This window comes from Panulirus ornatus, chromosome 8 (assembly GCF_036320965.1).
Source record: "Panulirus ornatus isolate Po-2019 chromosome 8, ASM3632096v1, whole genome shotgun sequence".
Taxonomy (NCBI): Eukaryota; Metazoa; Arthropoda; class Malacostraca; order Decapoda; family Palinuridae; genus Panulirus; species Panulirus ornatus.
Genome location: NC_092231.1, coordinates 33974112 through 33995593, shown reverse-complemented (window position 1 = coordinate 33995593; position 21482 = coordinate 33974112). Strand labels below are relative to the sequence as shown.

The 21482-nt window shown below is 40.8% G+C and overlaps 1 protein-coding gene across 1 annotated transcript in view; it reads left to right on the top strand.

Annotated features, from left to right (window-relative positions):
* LOC139749894 (PAX3- and PAX7-binding protein 1) overlaps nt 1-21482 on the top strand; it is a 393872-nt gene that overhangs the window by 51511 nt on the left and 320879 nt on the right. The window contains 1 exon segment of the mRNA XM_071664284.1: nt 18223-18388. Within this exon segment, the coding sequence (XP_071520385.1) occupies nt 18223-18388 (166 nt within the window).

Sequence of the window (21482 nt, the reverse complement as noted above, 5' to 3'; positions counted from 1 at the left end):
GAAAGGGTAAGAGATATGTGTGGAAATAAAAAGAGTGTGATAGAGAAAGCAGAAGAGGATGTGTTGAAATGGTTTGGACTTACGGAGAGAGTGAGTGAGGAAAGGTTGCCAAATGGATATATGTGTGAGAAGTGGAGGGAACAAGAAGTGGGAGACCAAGGTGGAGTTGGAAGGATGGATTGAAAAACATTTTAAGCATTCGGGGCCTGAACATGCAGGAGGGTGAAAGGCGTTCACGGCAAAGTGAATTGGAACAATGTGGTATACTGGGGTCAATGTGCCATCAATGAACTAAACCAGGGCATGTGAAACATCTGGGTTAAAACATGGAAAGGTCTGTTGGGCCTAGATGTGGATAGGGAGCTGTGGTTTTGGTGCATTACATTAGACAGCTCATGTATGGATGTGAGTGAATGTAGCCTGTTTTCTTCTGTTTCCTTGTGCTACTTTGCTGATGCTGGGGTTGGTCATTTGGTGTGGGGAAAGGAAGAGAATGTATTTTTTTTCTTTATCTTCATGCATTTGTTGTTTCTTGTAGGGGTGGGGTAACATTGGGAATAGGTATGCAAGCAAATATGAATTTCTACATATGTATATATGTATGTTTATATATTTATGTATGTGTCGTAGAAGGCGACTAGAGGGGACGGGGGCGGGGGGCCAGAAATCCTCCCCTCCTTGTATTTTCACTTTTCAAATGGGAAACAGAAGAAGGAGTCACGTGGGGAGTGCTCATCCTCCTCAAAGGCTCAGATTGGGGTGTCTAAATGTGTGTGGATGTAACCAAGATGTGAAAAAAGGAGAGATAGGTAGTATGTTTGAGGAAAGGAACCTGGATGTTTTGGCTATGAGTGAAACGAAGCTCAAGGGTAAAGGGGAAGAGTGGTTTGGGAATGTCTTGGGAGTAAAGTCAGGGGTTAGTGAGAGGACAAGAGCAAGGGAAGGAGTAGCACTACTCCTGAAACAGGAGTTGTGGGAGTATGTCAGAATGTAAGAAAGTAAATTCTAGATTGATATGGGTAAAACTGAAAGCTGATGGAGAGTGATGGGTGATTATTGGTGCATATGCACCTGGTCATGAGAAGAAAGATCATGAGAGGCAAGTGTTTTGGGAGCAGCTGAATGAGTGTGTTAGTGGTTTTGATGCACAAGACCGGGTTATAGTGATGGGTGATTTGAATGCAAAGGTGAGTAATGTGGCAGTTGAGGGAATGATTGGTGTACATGGGGTGTTCAGTGTTGTAAATGGAAATGGTGAAGAGCTTGTAGATTTATGTGCTGAAAAAGGACTTGTGATTGAGAATACCTGGTTTAAAAAGAGAGATATACATAAGTATACGTATGTAAGTAGGAGAGATGACCAGAGAGCGTTATTGGATTGTGTTAATTGACAGGCGCGCAAAAGAATGACTTTTAGATGTTAATGTGCTGAGAGGTGCAACTGGAGGGATGTCTGATCATTATCTTGTGGAGGCGAAGGTGAAGATTTGTATGGGTTTTGAGAAAAGAAGGGAGAATGTTGAGGTGAAGAGAGTGGTGAGAGTAAGTGAGCTTGGGAAGGAGACTTGTGTGAGGAAGTACCAGGAGAGACTGAGTACAGAATGGAAAAAGGTGAGAACAAAGGAGGTAAGGGGAGTGGGGGAGGAATGGGATGTATTTAGGGAAGCAGTGACGGCTTGTGCAAAAGATGCTTGTGGCATGAGAAGCGTGGGAGGTGGGCAGATTAGAAAGGGTAGTGAGTGGTGGGAAGAAGTAAGATTATTAGTGAAAGAGAAGAGAGAGGCATTTGGACGATTTTTGCAGGGAGAAATGCAAATGAGTGGGAGATGTATAAAAGAAAGAGGCAGGAGGTCAAGAGAAAGGTGCAAGAGGTGAAAAAGAGGGCAAATGAGAGTTGGGGTGAGAGAGTATCATTAAATTTTAGGGAGAATAAAAAGATGTTCTGGAAGGAGGTAAATAAAGTGCGTAAGACAAGGGAGCAAATGGGAACCTCAGTGAAGGGGGCTAATGGGGAGGTGATAACGAGTAGTGGTGATGTGAGAAGGAGATGGAGTGAGTATTTTGAAGGTTTGTTGAATGTGTTTGATGATAGAGTGGCAGATATAGTGTGTTTTGGTCGAGGTGATGTGCAAAGTGAGAGGGTTAGGGAAAATGATTTGGTAAACAGAGAAGAGGTAGTACAAGCTTTGCGAAAGATGAAAGCCAGCAAGGCAGCAGGTTTGGATGGTATTGCAGTGGAATTTATTAAAAAAGGGGGTGACTGTATTGTTGACTGGTTGGTAAGGTTATTTAATGTATGTATGATTCATGGTGAGGTGCCTGAGGATTGGCGGAATGCTCGCATTGTGCCATTTTACAAAGGCAAAGGGGATAAGAGTGAGTGCTCCAATTACAGAGGTATAAGTTTGTTGAGTATTCCTGGTAAATTATATGGGAGGGTATTGATTGAGAGGGTGAAGGAATGTACAGAGCATCAGATTGGGGAAGAGTATTGTGGTTTCAGAAGTGGTAGAGGATGTGTGGATCAGGTGTTTGCTTTGAAGAATGTACGTGAGAAATACTTAAAAGATAATTTGTATGTAGCATCTATGGATCTGGAGAAGGTTAGGTTAGGTTAGGTTAGGTTAGGTTATCTAAAACACTTTACTTCCTCCAGTTTTTCTCCATTCAAACTTGCCTCCCAATTGACTTGACCCTCAACCCTACTGTACCTAATAACCTTGCTCTTATTCACATTTACTCTTATCTTCTTTCACACACTTTACCAAACTCATTCACCAGCTTCTGCAGTTTCTCACATGAATCAGCCACCAGTGCTGTATCATCAGCGAATAACAACTGACTCACTTCCCAAGCTCTCTCATCCACAACAGACTTCATACTTGCCCCTCTTTCCAAAACTCTTGCATTCACCTCCCTAACAACCCCATCCATAAACAAATTAAACAACCATGGAGACATCACACACCCCTGCCGCAAACCTACATTCACTGAGAACCAATCACTTTCCTCTCTTCCTACACGTACACATGCCTTACATCCTCGATAAAAACTTTTCACTGCTTCTAACAACTTGCCTCCCACCCCATATATTCTTAATACCTTCCACAGAGCATCTCTATGAACTCTATCATATGCCTTCTCCAGATCCATAAATGCTACATACAAATCCATTTGCTTTTCTAAGTATTTCTCACATACATTCTTCAAAGCAAACACCTGATCCACACATCCTCTACCACTTCTGAAACCACACTGCTCTTCCCCAATCTGATGCTCTGTACATGCCTTCACCCTCTCAATCATTACCCTCCCATATAATTTACCAGGAATACTCAACAAACTTATACCTCTGAAATTTGAGCACTCACTCTTATCCCCTTTGCCTTTGTACAATGGCACTATGCACGCATTCTGCCAATCCTCAGGCACCTTACCATGAGTCATACATACATTAAATAACCTTACCAACCAGTCAATAATACAGTCACCCCCTTTTTTAATAAATTCCACTGCAATACCATCCAAACCTGCTGCCTTGCCGGCTTTCATCTTCCGCAAAGCTTTTACTACCTCTTCTCTGTTTACCAAATCATTTTCCCTAACCCTCTCACTTTGCATACCACCTCGACCAAAACACCCTATATCTGCCACTCTATCATCAAACACATTCAACAAACCTTCAAAATACTCACTCCATCTCCTCACATCACCACTACTTGTTATCACCTCCCCATTTGCGCCCTTCACTGAAGTTCCCATTTCCTCCCTTGTCTTACGCACTTTATTTACCTACTTATGTATATCTCTCTTTTTAAACCAGGTATTCCAAATCACCGGTCCTTTTTCAGCACATAAATCTACAAGCTCTTCACCATTTCCATTTACAACACTGAACTCCCCATGTATACCAATTATTCCCTCAATGCCACATTACTCACCTTTGCATTCAATTCACCCATCACTATATCCCGGTCTCGTTCATCAAAACTTCTAACACACTCATTCAGCTGTTCCCAAAACACTTGCCTCTCATGATCTTTCTTCTCATGCCCAGGTGTATATGCACCAATAATCACCCATCTCTCTCCATCCACTTTCAGTTTTACCCATATCAATCTAGAGTTTACTTTCTTACACACTATCACATACTCCCACCACTCCTGTTTCAGGAGTAGTGTTACTCTTTTCCTTGCTCTTGTCCTCTCGCTAACCCCTTACTTTACTCCTAAGATATTCCCAAACCACTCTTCCCCTTTACCCTTGAGCTTCATTTCACTCAGAGCCAAAACATCCAGGTTCCTTTCCTCAAACAAACTAAGTATCTTTCCTTTTTTCTCATCTTGGTTACATCCACAGACATTTAGACACCCCAATCTGAGCCTTCGAGGAGGATGAGCACTCCCCACGTGACTCCTTCTTCTGCTTCCCCTTTTAGAAAGTTAAAATACAAGGCGGGGAGGGTTTCTAGCCCATCGCTTCCGTCCCCTTTAGTCGCCTTCTACGACACGAGAAGAATATGTGGGAAGTATTCTTTCTCCCTTATCCCCAGGGATGTATATGTATATAATATTTATTTATTTATTCATTTATTTATTTATTTATTTATCTATTTGTTTATTATACCTTGTCGTTGTCTTCCGCATTAGCGAGGTAGCGCAAGGAAACAGATGAAAGAATGGCCCAACCCACCCACATACACATGTATATACATACATGTCCACACGTGCATATACATACCTATACATCTCAACGTATACATATATATACACACAGACATATACATATATACACATGTACATAATTCATACTGTCTGCCCTTATTCATTCCTGTCGCCACCCTGACACACATAGAATAACCCCCCCCCGACATGTGCTCGAGGTACCACTAGGAAACGACAAGAAAGGCCACATTCGTTCACACTCAGTCTCTAGCTGTCATGTCTAATGCACCGAAACCATAGCTCCATTTCCACATCCAGGCCCCATAGAACTTTCCATGGTTTACCCCAAATGCTTCTCATGCCCTGGTTCAATCCATTGACAGCACGTTGACCCTGGTATACCTCATCATTCCAATTCACTCTATTCTTTGCACGCCTTTCACCCTCCTGCATGTTCAGGTCTCGATCACTCAAAATCTTTTTCACTTCATCTTTCCACCTCCAATTTGGTCTCCCACTTCTCCTCCTTCCTTCTGCCTCTGACACTTATATCCTCTTGGTCAATCTTCTCTCATTCATTCTCTCCATGTGACCAAACCATTTCAAAACACCCTCTTTTGCTCTCTCAACCACACTCTTTTATTACCACACATCTCTCTTACCCTTTCATTCCTTACTCGATCAAACCACCTCACACCACATACTGTCCTCAAGCATCTCATTTCCAGCATATCCACTCTCCTTTGCACATCTCTGTCTATAGCCCATGCCTCACAACCATATAACATTGTTGGAACCACTGTTCCTTCAAACATACCCATTTTTGCTTTCCAAGATAACATTCTCGACTTCCACACATTTTTTAACGCTCCCAGAACTTTTGCCCCCTCCCCCACCGTATGATTCACTTCCGCTTCCATGGTTCCATCCGCTGCCAAATCCACTCCCAGATATCTAAAACACTTCACTTCCTCCAGTTTTTCTATATTCAAACTTTCCTCCCAATTTACTTGTCCCTCAACCCTACTGTACCTAATAACCTTGCTCTTATTCACATTCTCTCTCAGCTTTCTTCTCTCACACACTTTACCAAACTCAGTTATCGACTTTTGCAGTGTCCCCCGAATCAGCTACCAGTGTTGTATTGTCAGCAAACAACTGACTCACTTCCCAAGCTGTCTCATCCACAACAGACTGCATACTTGCCCCTCTCTCCAAAACTCTTGCATTCACCTCCCTAACAACCCCTATCCATAAACAAATTAAACAACCATGGAGACATCACGCATTCCTGCCGCAAAGCAACATTCACTTAGAACCAGTCACTTTCCTCTCTTCCTACAGGTACACATGCCTTACATCCTCGATAAAAACTTTTCACTGCTTCTAACAACTTGCATACCACACCATATTTTATTAATACCTTCCATAGAGCATCTCTATCAGCTCTATCATATGCCTTTTCCAGATCTATAAATGCTACATACAAATCCAGTTGCTTTTCTAAGTATTTTTCACATACATTTATGTAAGCAAACACCTGATCCACACATCCTCTACCACTTCTGAAACCGCATTGCTCTTCCCCAGTCTGATGCTGTGTACATGCCTTCACCCTCTCAATCAATACCCTTCCATATAATTTCACAGGAATTCTCAACAAACTTATACCTCTGTAATTTAACATTCACTTATATCCCCTTTGCCTTTAGACAATGGCACTATGGCACGCATTCCGCCAATCCTCAGGTACCTCACCATGAGTCATACAGACATTAAATAACTTTACCAACCAGTCAACAGTACAGTCAACCCCTTGCCGGCTTTCATCTTCCACAAAGCTTTTACTACCTCTTCTCTGTTAACTAAATCATTCTCCCTAACCCTCTCACTTTGCACACCACCTCGACCAAAACACTCATCGCTAAGTCTGCCTAAAGGAAACTGGGAGTCATGTTTGATGTCAAAAGTTTTCTTCTTTTAAACAGCTGCTCCATTTGTACAAAGGACTGTTCCACCCTTGTATGCAGTAGTGCTTTCACACAAGGGGTGGTCTAGTTTGGCATCCTTACTTGACAGAGTCCTGACAGGGTTGAGTCAAAAATGGTATGACATAAACTTTAGCAGGATAACTCTAAAATTTGTACTGCTTGCTGTACAGTGTACTGTTGGTTCACAAACCTTCTTCTATAGGTATTACCTGTTTTTTTGCTCCTGAGAGCTGGCTACTTGCATGCCCCAACAGAAGCTAGACCATGCAGTACTGGCCAAGCTGCCAGAATATCCAGGTTTCTTTTCTCCAACGTAACATAGTACCCCAAACGGAGCCTTTGAGGAGGATGAACACTCTGTGCTAGGCTCCTTCTTCTGTTCCATCATTTTGATTTTGAAATACTAAAAGGGAACCCCTGCATCCACCCTCTACATTCTTCTATGACACATAGGGATACAGGGGTAGAATTCTTTCTCCCTTACCTTAGGGATATATTTATATTTTGATGAAACCCTGTACAGGGATATCCTTAGATTTTCAGGGCTTTGTATTTTAAGGGTTTAAAGAAATTGGACATGAGTTGATGTAAAATTGGGATAGGGAGTTAATGATTCTGTGGAGCTGTATTTACAAGAGCCACTTAGTTGAACTGGGAATTGTGTAATGATGATAGGCAGTTAGAAAATTAGCAAGTTTTCAGAGTGATGCAGATTACAGATGCTCCTTGACTAATGATGGGGTTACATTCCGAGAAACCTACCATAAGTTGAAAATACATTATATGCTGTACATCTAACCTATGGAACATCATAGCTTAGCCTAGCCTTCCTTAAGTGTTTTCAGAACACTTACATTAGCCAACCGTTGGACAAAATCATTTAACACAAAACCTATTTTATAATAAAGTGTAAAATATCTCACCATTGTAAAGTTGAAAAATCATAAGTCAAATCATCATAAGTCTTTCCTGGCGCTACCTCACTGGTGGGGGATGCTATGCTATTTCATGTGTGGCAGGGTGGCGAAGAGAATGGATGGAGGCAGCAAGTATGAATATGTACATATGTATATATGTGTTTTGAAATGGTTTGGGCACATGGAGAGAATGAGTGAGGAAAGATTGGCCAAGAGGATATATGTGTCGGAGGTGGAGGGAACGAGAAGTGGGAGACCAAATTGGAGGTGGAAAGATGGAGTGAAAAAGATTTTGTGTGATCGGGGCCTGAACATGCAGGAGGGTGAAAGGAGGGCAAGGAATAGAGTGAATTGGATCGATGTGGTATACCGGGGTTGACATGCTGTCAGTGGATTGAATCAGGGCATGTGAAGCGTCTGGGGTAAACCACGGAAAGTTGTGTGGGGCCTGGATGTGGAAAGGGAGCTGTGGTTTTGGGCATTATTGCATGACAGCTAGAGACTGAGTGTGAACGAATGGGGCCTTTGTTGTCTTTTCCTAGTGCTACGTCGCACACATGAGGGGGGAGGGGGATGGTATTCCATGTGTGGCGAGGTGGCGATGGGAATGAATAAAGGCAGACAGTGTGAATTGTGTGCATGGGTATATATGTATGTGTTTGTGTGTGTATATATATGTGTACATTGAGATGTATAGGTATGTATATTTGCGTGTGTGGACGTGTATGTATATACATTGTGTATGGGGGTGGGTTGGGCCATTTCTTTCGTCTGTTTCCTTGCGCTACCTGCAAATGCGGGAGACAGCGACAAAGCAAAATAGAAATAGATAGTATATATGTATGTCTGGGTCCTCGCACAACAACAGGATTTTGTTCCTGGAGATCTCTCTTGTGTTGTATGTGATATTGAAACCCATATTATAAGGGGTTTATCATGTCTGCCAAAAAATTTCTAGTCAGATTCTCATGTTTATACCAAAAATTTTTTTTCTTGTCCTCAGTATATCACACTGTGTTATAATGATGTAAATTGGACACTTTTTATTCTACTGATATTGCCATTTCATTGGTATATCAGGCAGTATTCAATGCTTATTACTGAGAATGTCGGTGATATATTTGCTTTGTCGCTGTCTCCCACGTTAGCGAGGTAGCGCAAGGAAACAGACGAAAGAATGGCCCAACCCACCCACATACACATGTATATACATACACGTCCACACACGCAAATATACATACCTATACATCTCAACTTATACATATATATACATACACAGACATATACATATATACACATGTACATAATTCATACTGTCTGCCTTTATTCATTCCCATCGCCACCTCGCCACGCATGAAATAACAACCCCCTTCCCCCTCATGTGTGCGAGGTAGTGCTAAGAAAAGACAACAAAGGCCCCATTCGTTCACACTCAGTCTCTAGCTGTCATGTAGTAATGCACCGAAACCACGGCTCCCTTTCCACATCCAGGCCCCACAGAACTTTCCATGGTTTACCCCAGACGCTTCACATATCCAGGTTCAATCCATTGACAGCACATCGACTTAGGTATACCACATCGTTCCAATTTACTCTATTCGGTATACCACATCGTTCCAATTTACTCTATTCCTTGCACGCCTTCCACCCTCCTGCATGTTCAGGCCCTGATCACTCAAAATCTTTTTCACTCCATCTTTCCACCTCCACTTTGGTCTGCCACTTCTCCTCATTCCCTCCATCTCTGACACGTATATCCTCTTGGTCAATCTTTCCTCACTCTTTCTCTCCATGTGACCAAACCATTTCAAAACACCCTCTTCTGCTCTCTCAACCACACTCTTTTTATTACCACACATCTCTCTTACCCTATTAGTACTTACACAATCAAACCACCTCACGCCATATACTGTCCTCAAACATCTCATTTCCAGCACATCCACCCTCCTGCGCACAACTCTATCCATAGCCCACACCTCGCAACCATACAACATTGTTAGAACCACTATGCCTTCAAACATACCCATTTTTCCTTTCTAAGATAATGTTCTCAACTTCCACACATTCTTCAAGGCTCCCAGAGTTTTCACCCCCTCCCCCACCCTGTGATTCACTTCTGCTTCCATGGTTCCATCCGCTGCCAAATCCACTCCCAGATATCTAAAACACTTTACTTCCTCCAGTTTTTCTCCATTCAAAACTTACCTCCCAATTGACTTGTTCCTCAACCCTACTGTACCTAATAACCTTGCTGTTATTCACATTTACTCTCAGCTTTCTTCTTTCACACACTTTACCAAACTCAGTCACCAGCTCCTGCAGTTTCTCACACGAATCAGCCACCAGTGCTGTATCATCAGCGAACAACAACTGACTCACTTCCCAAGCTTTCTCATCCACAACAGACTGCATACTTGCCCCTCTTTCCAAAACTCTTGCATTCACCTCCCTAACAACTGCATCCATAAACAAATTAAACAACCATGGAGACATCACACACCCCTGCCGCAAACCTACATTCACTGAGAACCAATCACTTTCCTCTCTTCCTACGTACACATACCTTACATCCTCGATAAAAACTTTTCACTGCTTCTAACAACTTGCATACCACACCATATATTCTTAATACCTTCCACAGAGCATCTCTATGAACTCTATCATGTGCCATCTCCAGATCCATAAATGCTACATACAAATCCATTTGCTATTCTAAGTATTTCTCACATACATTCTTCAAAGCAAACACCTGATCCACACATCGTCTCCCACTTCTGAAACCACACTGCTCTTTCCCAGTCTGATGCTCTGTACATGCCTTCACCCTCTTAATCAATACCCTCCCATATAATTTCCCAGGAATACTCAACAAACTTATACCTCTGTAATTTGAGCACTCACCTTTGTCCCCTTTGCCTTTGTACAATGGCACTATGCAAGCATTCTGCCAATCCTCAGGCACCTCACCATGAATCATACATACATTAAATAACCTTACCAACCAGTCAACAATACAGTCACCCCCTTTTTTTTAAAAAATTCCACTGCAATACCATCCAAATCCGCTGCCTTGCCAGCTTTCACCTTCTGCAAAGCTTTTACTACCTCTTCTCTGCTTACCAAATCATTTTCCCTAACCCTCTCACTTTGCACACCACCTGGACCAAAACACCCTATATCTGCCACTCTATCATCAAACACATTCAACAAACCTTCAAAATACTCACTCCATCTCCTCACATCACCATTACATGTTATCACCTTGCCATTAGCCCCCTTCCCTGAAGTTCCCATTTGTTCCCTTGTCCTACGCACTTTATTTACCTCCTTCCAAAACACCTTTTTATTCTCCCTAAAATTTAATGATACTCTCTCACCCCAACTCTCATTTGCCCTTTTTCACCTCTTGCACCTTTCTCTTGACCTCCTGCCTCTTTCTTTTATACAACTCCCAGTCATTTGCATTATTTCCCTGCAAAAATCATCCAAATGCCTCTCTCTTCTCTTTCACAAATAATCTTACTTCTTCATCCCACCACTCACTACCCTTTCTAATGTGCCCACCTCCCACGCTTGTCATGCTACAAGCATCTTTTGCACAAGCCATCACTGCTTCCCATTCCTCCCCCATTTCCATTACCTCCTTTGTTTTCACCTTTTTCCTCTTTTGTTCTCACCTTTTTCGGTGATAAGGGCTTTAGGTTAGTGGTGGTGGAATAGATTAGTATGGAGTCAGTGGTTTGTCACACCTTCCAAAGAAAGTTCATTTTGTGACATTTGTATTTGTTGATGTTTTTGGCCATTATATTACATATTTTAATTTCTCCAGTCAGATAAGTTCATTTATATGACACATTAAGTATATGAAAACTTTGCATTTGTTATAAGGTGACTGTTTCAGTGGCTGAAATTGAATAAGAAACAAATTTTGTTTTGCTCTGATGCTACTATAAAAGCCATTATAATTGAAAAACCATTCTGTATCTTAAGTTTTTCATTTTTACTGAAATAGAATATTTTTTCCTAATATGTCTCTGTATGAGGTCTGGTGTTCTTTTATGAATTTGTGCCCTTATCTTGACTGTCACTGTCTTGAAGTGTCACTTTATAAATTCTTGTTTTATAAGGAACCCTCTGTATGTATATATGTGAATAATTGACAGAGTATCAGAGATTTTGTGTTCTTTAGAAATTAAATGCATATACATATACATATATGGTGTGGGAGGAAAGTTGTTAGAAGCAGTGAAAAGTTTTTATCGAGGATGTAAGGCATGTGTACGTGTAGGAAGAGAGGAAAGTGATTGGTTCTCAGTGAATGTAGGTTTGCAGGCAGGGGTGTGTGATGTCTCCATGGTTGTTTAATTTGTTTATGGATGGGGTTGTTAGGGAGGTAAATGCAAGAGTTTTGGAAAGAGGGGCAAGTATGGAGTCTGTTGGGGATGAGAGAGCTTGGGAAGTGAGTCAGTTGTTGTTCGCTGATGATACAGCGCTGGTGGCTGATTCATGTGAGAAACTGCAGAAGCTGGTGACTGAGTTTGGAAAAGTGTGTGGAAGAAGAAAGTTAAGAGTAAATGTGAATAAGAGCAAGGTTATTAGGTACAGTAGGGTTGAGGGTCAAGTCAATTGGGAGGTGAGTTTGAATGGAGAAAAACTGGAGGAAGTGAAGTGTTTTAGATATCTGGGAGTGGATCTGGCAGCGGATGGAACCATGGAAGCGGAAGTGGATCATAGGGTGGGGGAGGGGGCGAAAATCCTGGGGGCCTTGAAGAATGTGTGGAAGTCGAGAACATTATCTCGGAAAGCAAAAATGGGTATGTTTGAAGGAATAGTGGTTCCAACAATGTTGTATGGTTGCGAGGCGTGGGCTATGGAAAGAGTTGTGCGCAGGAGGATGGATGTGCTGGAAATGAGATGTTTGAGGACAATGTGTGGTGTGAGGTGGTTTGATCGAGTGAGTAACGTAAGGGTAAGAGAAATGTGTGGAAATAAAAAGAGCGTGGTTGAGAGAGCAGAAGAGGGTGTTTTGAAGTGGTTTGGGCATATGGAGAGGATGAGTGAGGAAAGATTGACCAAGAGGATATATGTGTCGGAGGTGGAGGGAACAAGGAGAAGAGGGAGACCAAATTGGAGGTGGAAAGATGGAGTGAAAAAGATTTTGTGTGATCGGGGCCTGAACATGCAGGAGGGTGAAAGGAGGGCAAGGAATAGAGTGAATTGGAGCGATGTGGTATACCGGGGTTGACGTGCTGTCAGTGGATTGAATCAAGGCATGTGAAGCGTCTGGGGTAAACCATGGAAAGCTGTGTAGGTATGTATATTTGCGTGTGTGGACGTATGTATATACATGTGTATGGGGGGGGTTGGGCCATTTCTTTCGTCTGTTTCCTTGCGCTACCTCGCAAACGCGGGAGACAGCGACAAAGTATAATAAATATATATAAATACATAAACAAACAATGTTGGAAAGGATCACAATTTTGCACTGATCAAGATATTCCTATGAACCCACGGGGATATACATCAGTTGATATACATCAAAAAGACGAAGCTAGGACGCCATTTGGTAACATAAGATTGTCCAAGACAGACAACGAGCGTTCATAAACTTATCATTTTACAAATTTTATCAACAATATTAGTGATGGTCTATCCAAATTATATAACTTTATTGTTGATAAAATTTGTGAAATGATATAAATGCTCATTGTCTGTCTTGGACAATCGCATGTTTACCAAATGGCGTCCTAGCTTCATCGCTTCGATGTATATCAACTGATTGTTATATTTCTCTCTTGTGCCTCCCCTGATGATGTGATTATTACATGAAAGTGCACGTGGGAACTTATCGTGTTTCATTTTCCCTGTGGACTCATAGGAATATACAAACAACTTTAGTGATGTGGTTTTGGTGCATTATACATGACAGCTAGAGACTAAGTGTGAACGAATGTGGCCTTTGTGGTCTTTTCCTAGCACTACTTCACTCGCATGCAGGGGGAGGGGGGGTGTCATTTCGTGTGTGACGGGGTGGCGATGGGAATGAATAAAGGCAGCATGTATGAATTTTGTACATGTGTATATATGTATATGTCTGTGATACCTCGCTAATGTGGGAGACAGCGACAAGGTATAATAAAAAAAGTAATATAAATATTTGTTTTATCATGAAATACATCAATCATATCTTTTAGATATAAATGATTTCATTGAAAATCATGCTGAGCATTGTTTTTAAGTAAGTAAGGTACCTCTGTGTGGTGTACAGTTTCGACCTGACTTAAGCTTTCCAACTACCAGTGTGAGTTGATTTTATTTCCTAATTTGAACATCAGTGTTACATTGGCAAACTTCCATCCCTCTGGCAAGTGACGTAATGAATGGTGTAGTCAGGGGCTTATCTGTCTCATTTATTGTCTCACTGTCCCTAGATAAAAGTTATCTGGACCTGCCACTTTGTTTACTTGTATTCCATATATTGCTGATGAGATATCTTCAGCTTTTATATCAGCATGTTGCAGAATGCTTTCTCCTGTCAATGAAAATAGATTCAGGACATGAAATGTATCTTCAGTATTACACACAGGTGAAAAAGCATTTTCATGATTCTGTTGTGAACCAATTGTTCTTTTTCTGTAATGAATGCACCAGTGGACTGAATGATGACTTTTATCATAACCATAAAACTCTTTAGGGTTTCTTTTGTTATTTTTTGCAATGTGCATACCATGCTGATGTTTACTAGGTAGTATAAGTCTCTTAGTTTCTCTTCCTAAATCCGTGTACAGGTATGCCACCGATATCCGACAACTGATGGTTCGACACCTTCTTTAGTCCATACTAAATTACGTGAGGGAACTTGAAATTACCGCGGCCACCAAACTAGTTTACTGGGTGGCCATAGATGACGTGTGTAGGACGCGCTTATTTACATTCTTTACACTGCACTCGTTGGTGGTGATACCGCAATTCTGTGAGATTCTTTGCTTATTTTGCTTGAATTTAATCCTAGCTATGGCTTCTAAGACATATGAGAGTGTCAGTCATGGTGTCAGATGCAAACACCAGTCCATATCGATCCAAGATAAAGTAGAACTGTTGAAAAAATAGACCGCGGTGTTTCGGTGCATAAGCTGTGTGACATCTACAGTGTTGGTTCATCAACTGTTTATGATATAAAGAAGCAAAGGGAGAAAATATTGAAATTCTATGCAGACAGCAATTCCAAGAAGCAAATGATGATTAGAAAAACTATGGAAGATGGTAAGAGTACTGAGCATGATCAAGTGATGATAGAATGGTTTCGACAGCATTGGAATGATGGAGTGGACTTGTCAGGCACCATGTTAATGGACCAGGCTAAGTTGTTCCATAAAGAACTTAGATTACAACATGAGCGTGACTATAGTGAAGGATGGCCTCAAAGATTCAAGAAGTGTCATGGAATTTCCATGAATAAAGTGTGCAGAGAAAAGTGGTCTGCAAATCATGAAGGAACTGCTGAGTATGTGGACAAATTTGCGAAACTTGTAGCTGATGAGCACTTCAGTCCTGAGTCGGTGTATAATGCATACAAAACCATTATTCTGGCGATGCACACCTAGGAAAACACTAACAACGGAAGATGAAGAAGACCTCACAGGATTCAAACGGGCATATCTAGGGGAAATAGCACCTATGGCAAGCACTGAAATTGCACTCCTGTCCAAACATATGACACCAATATTTTTTCTTTTCATTACCTCTGCCAAGATTATGTTTTTGCCATTGTTTGTTTGTTTGTCTGTGAGCAACTTTCAACAAAAGTTATGAACAAATTTTGATGAAATTTTCAGGGAAAGTCAGAAATGACACAAGGACCAATTGATTAGATTTTGGGAGTGGTCATTGTCTGGATCCAGGATGCCATTATTATGGAAATATCAATTTTTGTGAATAACTATTGAAGTAATAATGATATCAATGTGATTCCAAATGCCAAAGATATGTTTTCATGGTCAAGAAATCTAAATCTTTAAGATCCAAATCATTGTCTGGACCCAGGATGCCATTATGCCACTGGTGCCCCCTTTCAAGTGGCGCCCAGGGCACCTGCTCTACCTGCCATACCCTAGATACGCCACTGGATTCAAACAATCTAAGGACAGACTTACCATCTTAGGGTGCTCAAACATTTAATATTTGTTTAATTTTAATTTTTAGCAGTCCATGGTATACTTTAGACACATGGGAGATGTACAATTAGTGGGTTAGAGGTGTGTTGATGAATTATTATTACGTGAACACGGTTGGTCCGGCAAAATGGTTAATCTGACAAGGCCAAGAGTGCCAGAAAATTGGTGGTGTACCTGTAATTTACTCTTTTATGTTGGTTATTGTTCTCTGAGTTTCTTGTGTGCTTCATTATTAAACCAATGCCATGTCTTTGTTACCTTGTTCTACCATTTTGGCTCTGTTTTAGAAAAAGACTGTATTTTTCATGAGCACATATGTTTCCTTTAATGCTTTGAAAGTTTTACTGAAGCATTTCGAACCAACATTCATGTCTTTTTCATTGGTCACATCCCAGATTTGCATGCAGTGTTAAAACTTAACTCAAAAAGTAAAGTGATGGTGATCACTTGTACCAGACTTTTATCCATCATTATCAACAAGAGCTTTGTTTGTAGCTAGAACTAAATATATATGTGTTTTCTTTGTTAGTAGGTTTGTTCATTGATTGGATTAAGGCACTATCAAGCAGATTTAGATAGAATCCCTCACTTAGACACCTGTATGTCAAAATCTCGTACTGTAATGGCATTGTATATATCAAAGATTTCTACTAACTGTTGATAAAATCTTTCAATTTGGGGGGTGTTTGCACCACATGGGATGTATTCTTTGATAGAAACATGTGTATGTGTAGACAGGCTCACTAAGGAGACTGTCAAAATGTGCAGCTCCCATTTGATTTATGATTTAGGTGCAGTCCATTCTTCACAAACATATCAGAATATATGTAGAAATGCAGCAACACATGTTGATTCAGTTCCTTGCTGGAAACAAAGGTTCACTAATCTATTGTTGAGACTGAATGCATTGCTGATTATCTGTGATTATCTTGAAATCACAGAGGTATTAGCTTTGTTAAGGAAATATTGAATAAGCTGTCTCGAGTTCATTAGCAGCTCTTGTACAGTATGTCATTAGTACCTGCATAACAAAAGAACAAGTGTGTCATCTTTAGCACCTCACAAACCTCCATTACAGCATTGGAAACATCATCTACCCTGGCACATGAGAGCGAGATTGTTTATGGCATAAAGGGCTCCTATCATGAATTTCCTCAGCTGACTGGATTTTTGATTCACCAATGAGCTTTACCTAGTGTTCATTGGCCTTAACATAATCCTTTTCCAGAAGCTGATTTTTTGTCATTACTGGCTTCAAAGCAACATTTAAGGGGTTTAGCACCTCATGAAATTAACTGGAAGGGTTTGCATTCCTGAGTGAGAGGATTAACTTTGGGGTGTCATTACCCACAACACTGCTTTGCAGTGTTATTGGCTCACTCCTTAGTGCTCTCAGCAAGCAGATGATAGTGTTGAATATTTTTCTGAGGTAATTTTGGTTTTCCTGTTGCATTAGTGTCCAACAGTCATCCACCTCTGTGCTTTTTCAACATCCAATTGCCAAACTGTATTATAGTTTAGATTATTTTTGTTAGAAATTGGTACAAGGAAAAATTTTGGGTAAGTAAAAGTGATAAATTTTTTTTAGATTTTTTGATATAGTATATATTTATCAATTCCGTGCAGCATAACTAGACCATTTCTGCCCAAATCACTTTATAAGTAATCACCAACCCCAAAGTAGAAATAAGAATCTTACCTTTGCCTCACACTTCAGCTCTCCCTACTCACAGATCCTTCAACCCCCAACACTGATAACAGTGTTAAAACACATACAAACAGAAATGACCTAGACATTAAACATCTACCCTTCCAACTCAGTTTTAAACTCCATCTCATCATCATCCAACAAAAGCAACACTCTTTAGACAGGCACAAGTTGCACTGACGTGTCTATGCTCTGGACATCACCCTTTATTACCAACATCATTTTAGCATATCCCAAAACTCTTCCTGTCCAAGATACATCTACCTTATTGAAGACACCAAGCACTTACAGTTCAGTGCCCTGCACTCTCCGCACACAATCACACACACATCACTGCACTTTATGACATGTGTCCCAACAATTGGATGTGGTTGGCTTTCTGAGGACTGCAGGAGTCTCATAAAGATAGAAGGGACCCCTGCGGCAGGAAGTAAGTTTATTTTTCTTATATAGAAATAGGAATTAAAATCTAGAACCCAATCTTTGCAGGTGATTGTCTTTTTAAGGACTGCAGGAGTTTATAAAGATTGAAGGGACTCTTGGGGTAGAAAGTAAGTTTATTTTTCATATATTATATAGATATAGCAAGTAAAAACTAGAAGATTCTACCAGAAGGATTATTTTGTAATCAGACACCAGTTAGTTTCAAGGAATTTAGATGTGCTTTCTGTCAGTTTCCCATGTAAATTTTAGTCTCTATTCATAAAAGTATTAGGGCCTGAAATTATGTCTTATATTTAGTGGATTTTAATTTTAGATCAATTTCAGGATGAACTTGGAATAAGAATTGTCAATGGCCGAGAAGCAGAAAGTATTGGTGCTAAGCCAGGAGACTCAGATGAAGATGATCCTGGTATACCAGGCAAGCACAAGTTTAGATCAAGAAAGCTGGCAGCATCCCAATCCCTAGATCCTTGGAAAAAGATTCTTCAAAGTAAGATTGATAAATCTCAAAACATTGTATATGGCATTTCATTGGTTAGGAAGAAGTGTATGGTGAGGGATGATAAATCTCAAAACATTGTATATGGCATTTCATTGGTTAGGAAGAAGTGTATGTTGAGGGAATGGCTAGTCTGGGGGCACTAATGAGGGGTGATAAATCTCAAAACATTGTATACGGCATTTTATTGGTTAGGAAGAAGTGTATGGTGAGGGAATGGCTAGTTTTGGGGCACTAATGAAGGGAAATGATTAAGAAATAAGGTATAAAGAAAAGGAGGATGAATTTTTCAAATAAAAGCTCATGTTCACAGCCTCGATTCTCGACTGTTGTTCTTTAATCTTTTCTTCACCTCCATACTTACACCTGTATCCTTCATTAGTTTATTAAGGGAACCAATGACTCTTCTGCAATGAACTGCTGTTTCCCTTAGCTCTCCTTCAATGTTACTAGACTTAACCAAGATAGCTTCTAATTATTATTTATTATATATTATACTTTGTCATGTCTCCCGTGTTACCGAGGTAGTGCAAGGAAACAGACGAAAGAATGGCCCAATCCACCCACATACACATGTATATACATACACACCCACACATGCATATATGCATACCTATACATTTCAACGGATACATACATATACATACACATGTACATATTCATACTTGCTGCCTTCATCCATTCTCGTTGCCACCCCACCACAAATGAAATGGCACCTCCCTCCCCCTGTGCGTGTGCAAGGTAGCGCTAGGAAAAGACAACAAAAGCCACATTTGTTCACACTCAGTCTCTAGCTCTTGCGTAATGCCCTGAAACCTCAGCTCCCTTTCCACATCCAGGCCCCACAAAACTTTCCATGGTTTACCCCAGATGCTTCACATGACCTGGTTCAGTCCATTGACAGCAGGTCGACTCCAGTGTACCACATCGTTCCAATTCACTCTATTCCTTTTACGCCTTTTACCCTCCTGTACGTTCAGGCCTCGATCACTCAAAATCTTTTTCACTCCATCCTTCCACCTCCAATTTGGTCTCCCACTTCTTCTCATTCCCTCCACCTCTGACACATATATCCTCTTTGTCAATCTTTCCTCACTGATTCTCTCCATGTGACCAAAGCATTTCAATACACCCTCTTCTGCTCTCTCACCCACACTCTTTTTATTACCACACATCTCTCTTACCTTTTCATTACTTACTTGATCAAACCACCTCACACCACATATTGTCCTCAAACATCTCATTTCCAGCACATCTACCCACCTCCGCACAACTCTTGTCTATAGCCCACGCCTCACAACCATATAACATTATTGGAACCACTATTCCTTCAAACATACCCATTTTTGCTCCGAGATAATGTTCTGGCCTTCCACACATTCTTCAACACTCCCAGAACTTTCACCCCCTCCCTCACCCTGTGACTCACTTCGGCTTCCATGGTTCCATCGCCTGCTAAATCCACTCCTAGATATCTAAACACTTCACTTCCTCCAGTTTTTCTCCATTCAAACTTACCTCCCAATTGACTTGTCCTTCAACCCTACTGAACCTAATAACCTTGCTCTTATTCACATTTACTCCCAGCTTTCTTCTTTCACACACTTTACCAAACTCAGTCACCAGCTTCTTTAGTTTCTCACCCAACTCAGCCACCAGCGCAGTATCATCAGCGAACAACAACTGACTCACTTCCCAAGCCCTCTCATCCACAACAGACTGCATATTTGCCCCTCTCTCCAAAACTTGTATTCACCTCCCTAACAACCCATCCATAAACAAATTAAACAGCCATGGAGACATCACGCACCCCTGCCTCAAACTGACATTCAATAGGAACCAATCACTTTCCCTCTTCCTACTCGTACATGTGCCTTACATTCTCGATAAAAACTTTTCACTGTTTCTAAATACTTGGATTCTCTCACCTTTTTCAGTCTTTCTGCCCCCATATCTGGAATTCAGTTTAGTACACTTTCTTCTTTCACTTTACAGTACCTTGCAAAATGTTTACTTTCACTTTCCTTTCAAACACCATTACTTGACTTTTACTTGCATTTGCTTTCAGTTGCTGATGCTTATACATATCATAGAATGCACTTACTACCTTCTGCAACTCCTCTTCACTCTCATCAAACAACATAATATCATCTGCAGGCAGGCTTGTCATTAGCCACCATACTTCACCACACTTCATCTCTACACCCCCTTTCCCTAGTTTTGTTTTCGTCTATCTTGTCACTCCATCCATATATATGTTAAAAAGCCACAATATCACATAGCTGTGCCTCATACCCACATGTATTCTGAAACTTATGCACAAATCTCCATCCACTTTTACACACACATTTGTTACACTTTAGAAGGCTCTCACACCATCCAACAGTTGACCCCCTACTCCATATATCCTAAAAACATCCCAAAAGCATTCCATTCAACTTTGTCATGCACTTTTTCCAGATCCACAAAAGCAGCCTACAACCTCTTACCTTTTGCTAAATAGTTTTCACCACAAAAATATGATGCACTCATCCTCTACCTTTCCCCAAAACTCCCTTACTCTTCATTTGATATGCATTCAGTCAATTCCATCTCTCTGTTAGTCAACACTCTTGCAAGTGCTTTTCCTGTCATACCAGACTTATTCCCTGATGATTGCTGCATACATCCTTAGCTCCTTTTTATGTGATTAAAAGAATTGTATGTGATTAAAAGAACAACAATAGCTTTCACGCGATCCTCAAGTACAACCTTCTGTTTTCATGCAAAATTACATATCAGCTGCATCCACTGATCATGTATTCTCTTCCAGACTTCAACATTTCAGCCAGAATTTTCTATCCACTCCAGGTACCTCTCCGTATCTTCAACCTCATTATTGCCCATTTACTTCCCTTTTTCTTAAATGCCCCCTGCACTTGTATCACTTTCCTTTATAGGCCCATTTACTGTATCCTTTTCCTTCCATCCTCCATACCCCTGCATGTAACAATTGTTGCCTCACCTTCTCGCACATTAACCAGTTCTTCAAAATACTCTTTCCATCTTCCTTTCTCCTTATCTTCTTGATTCAACAACTCCCCTT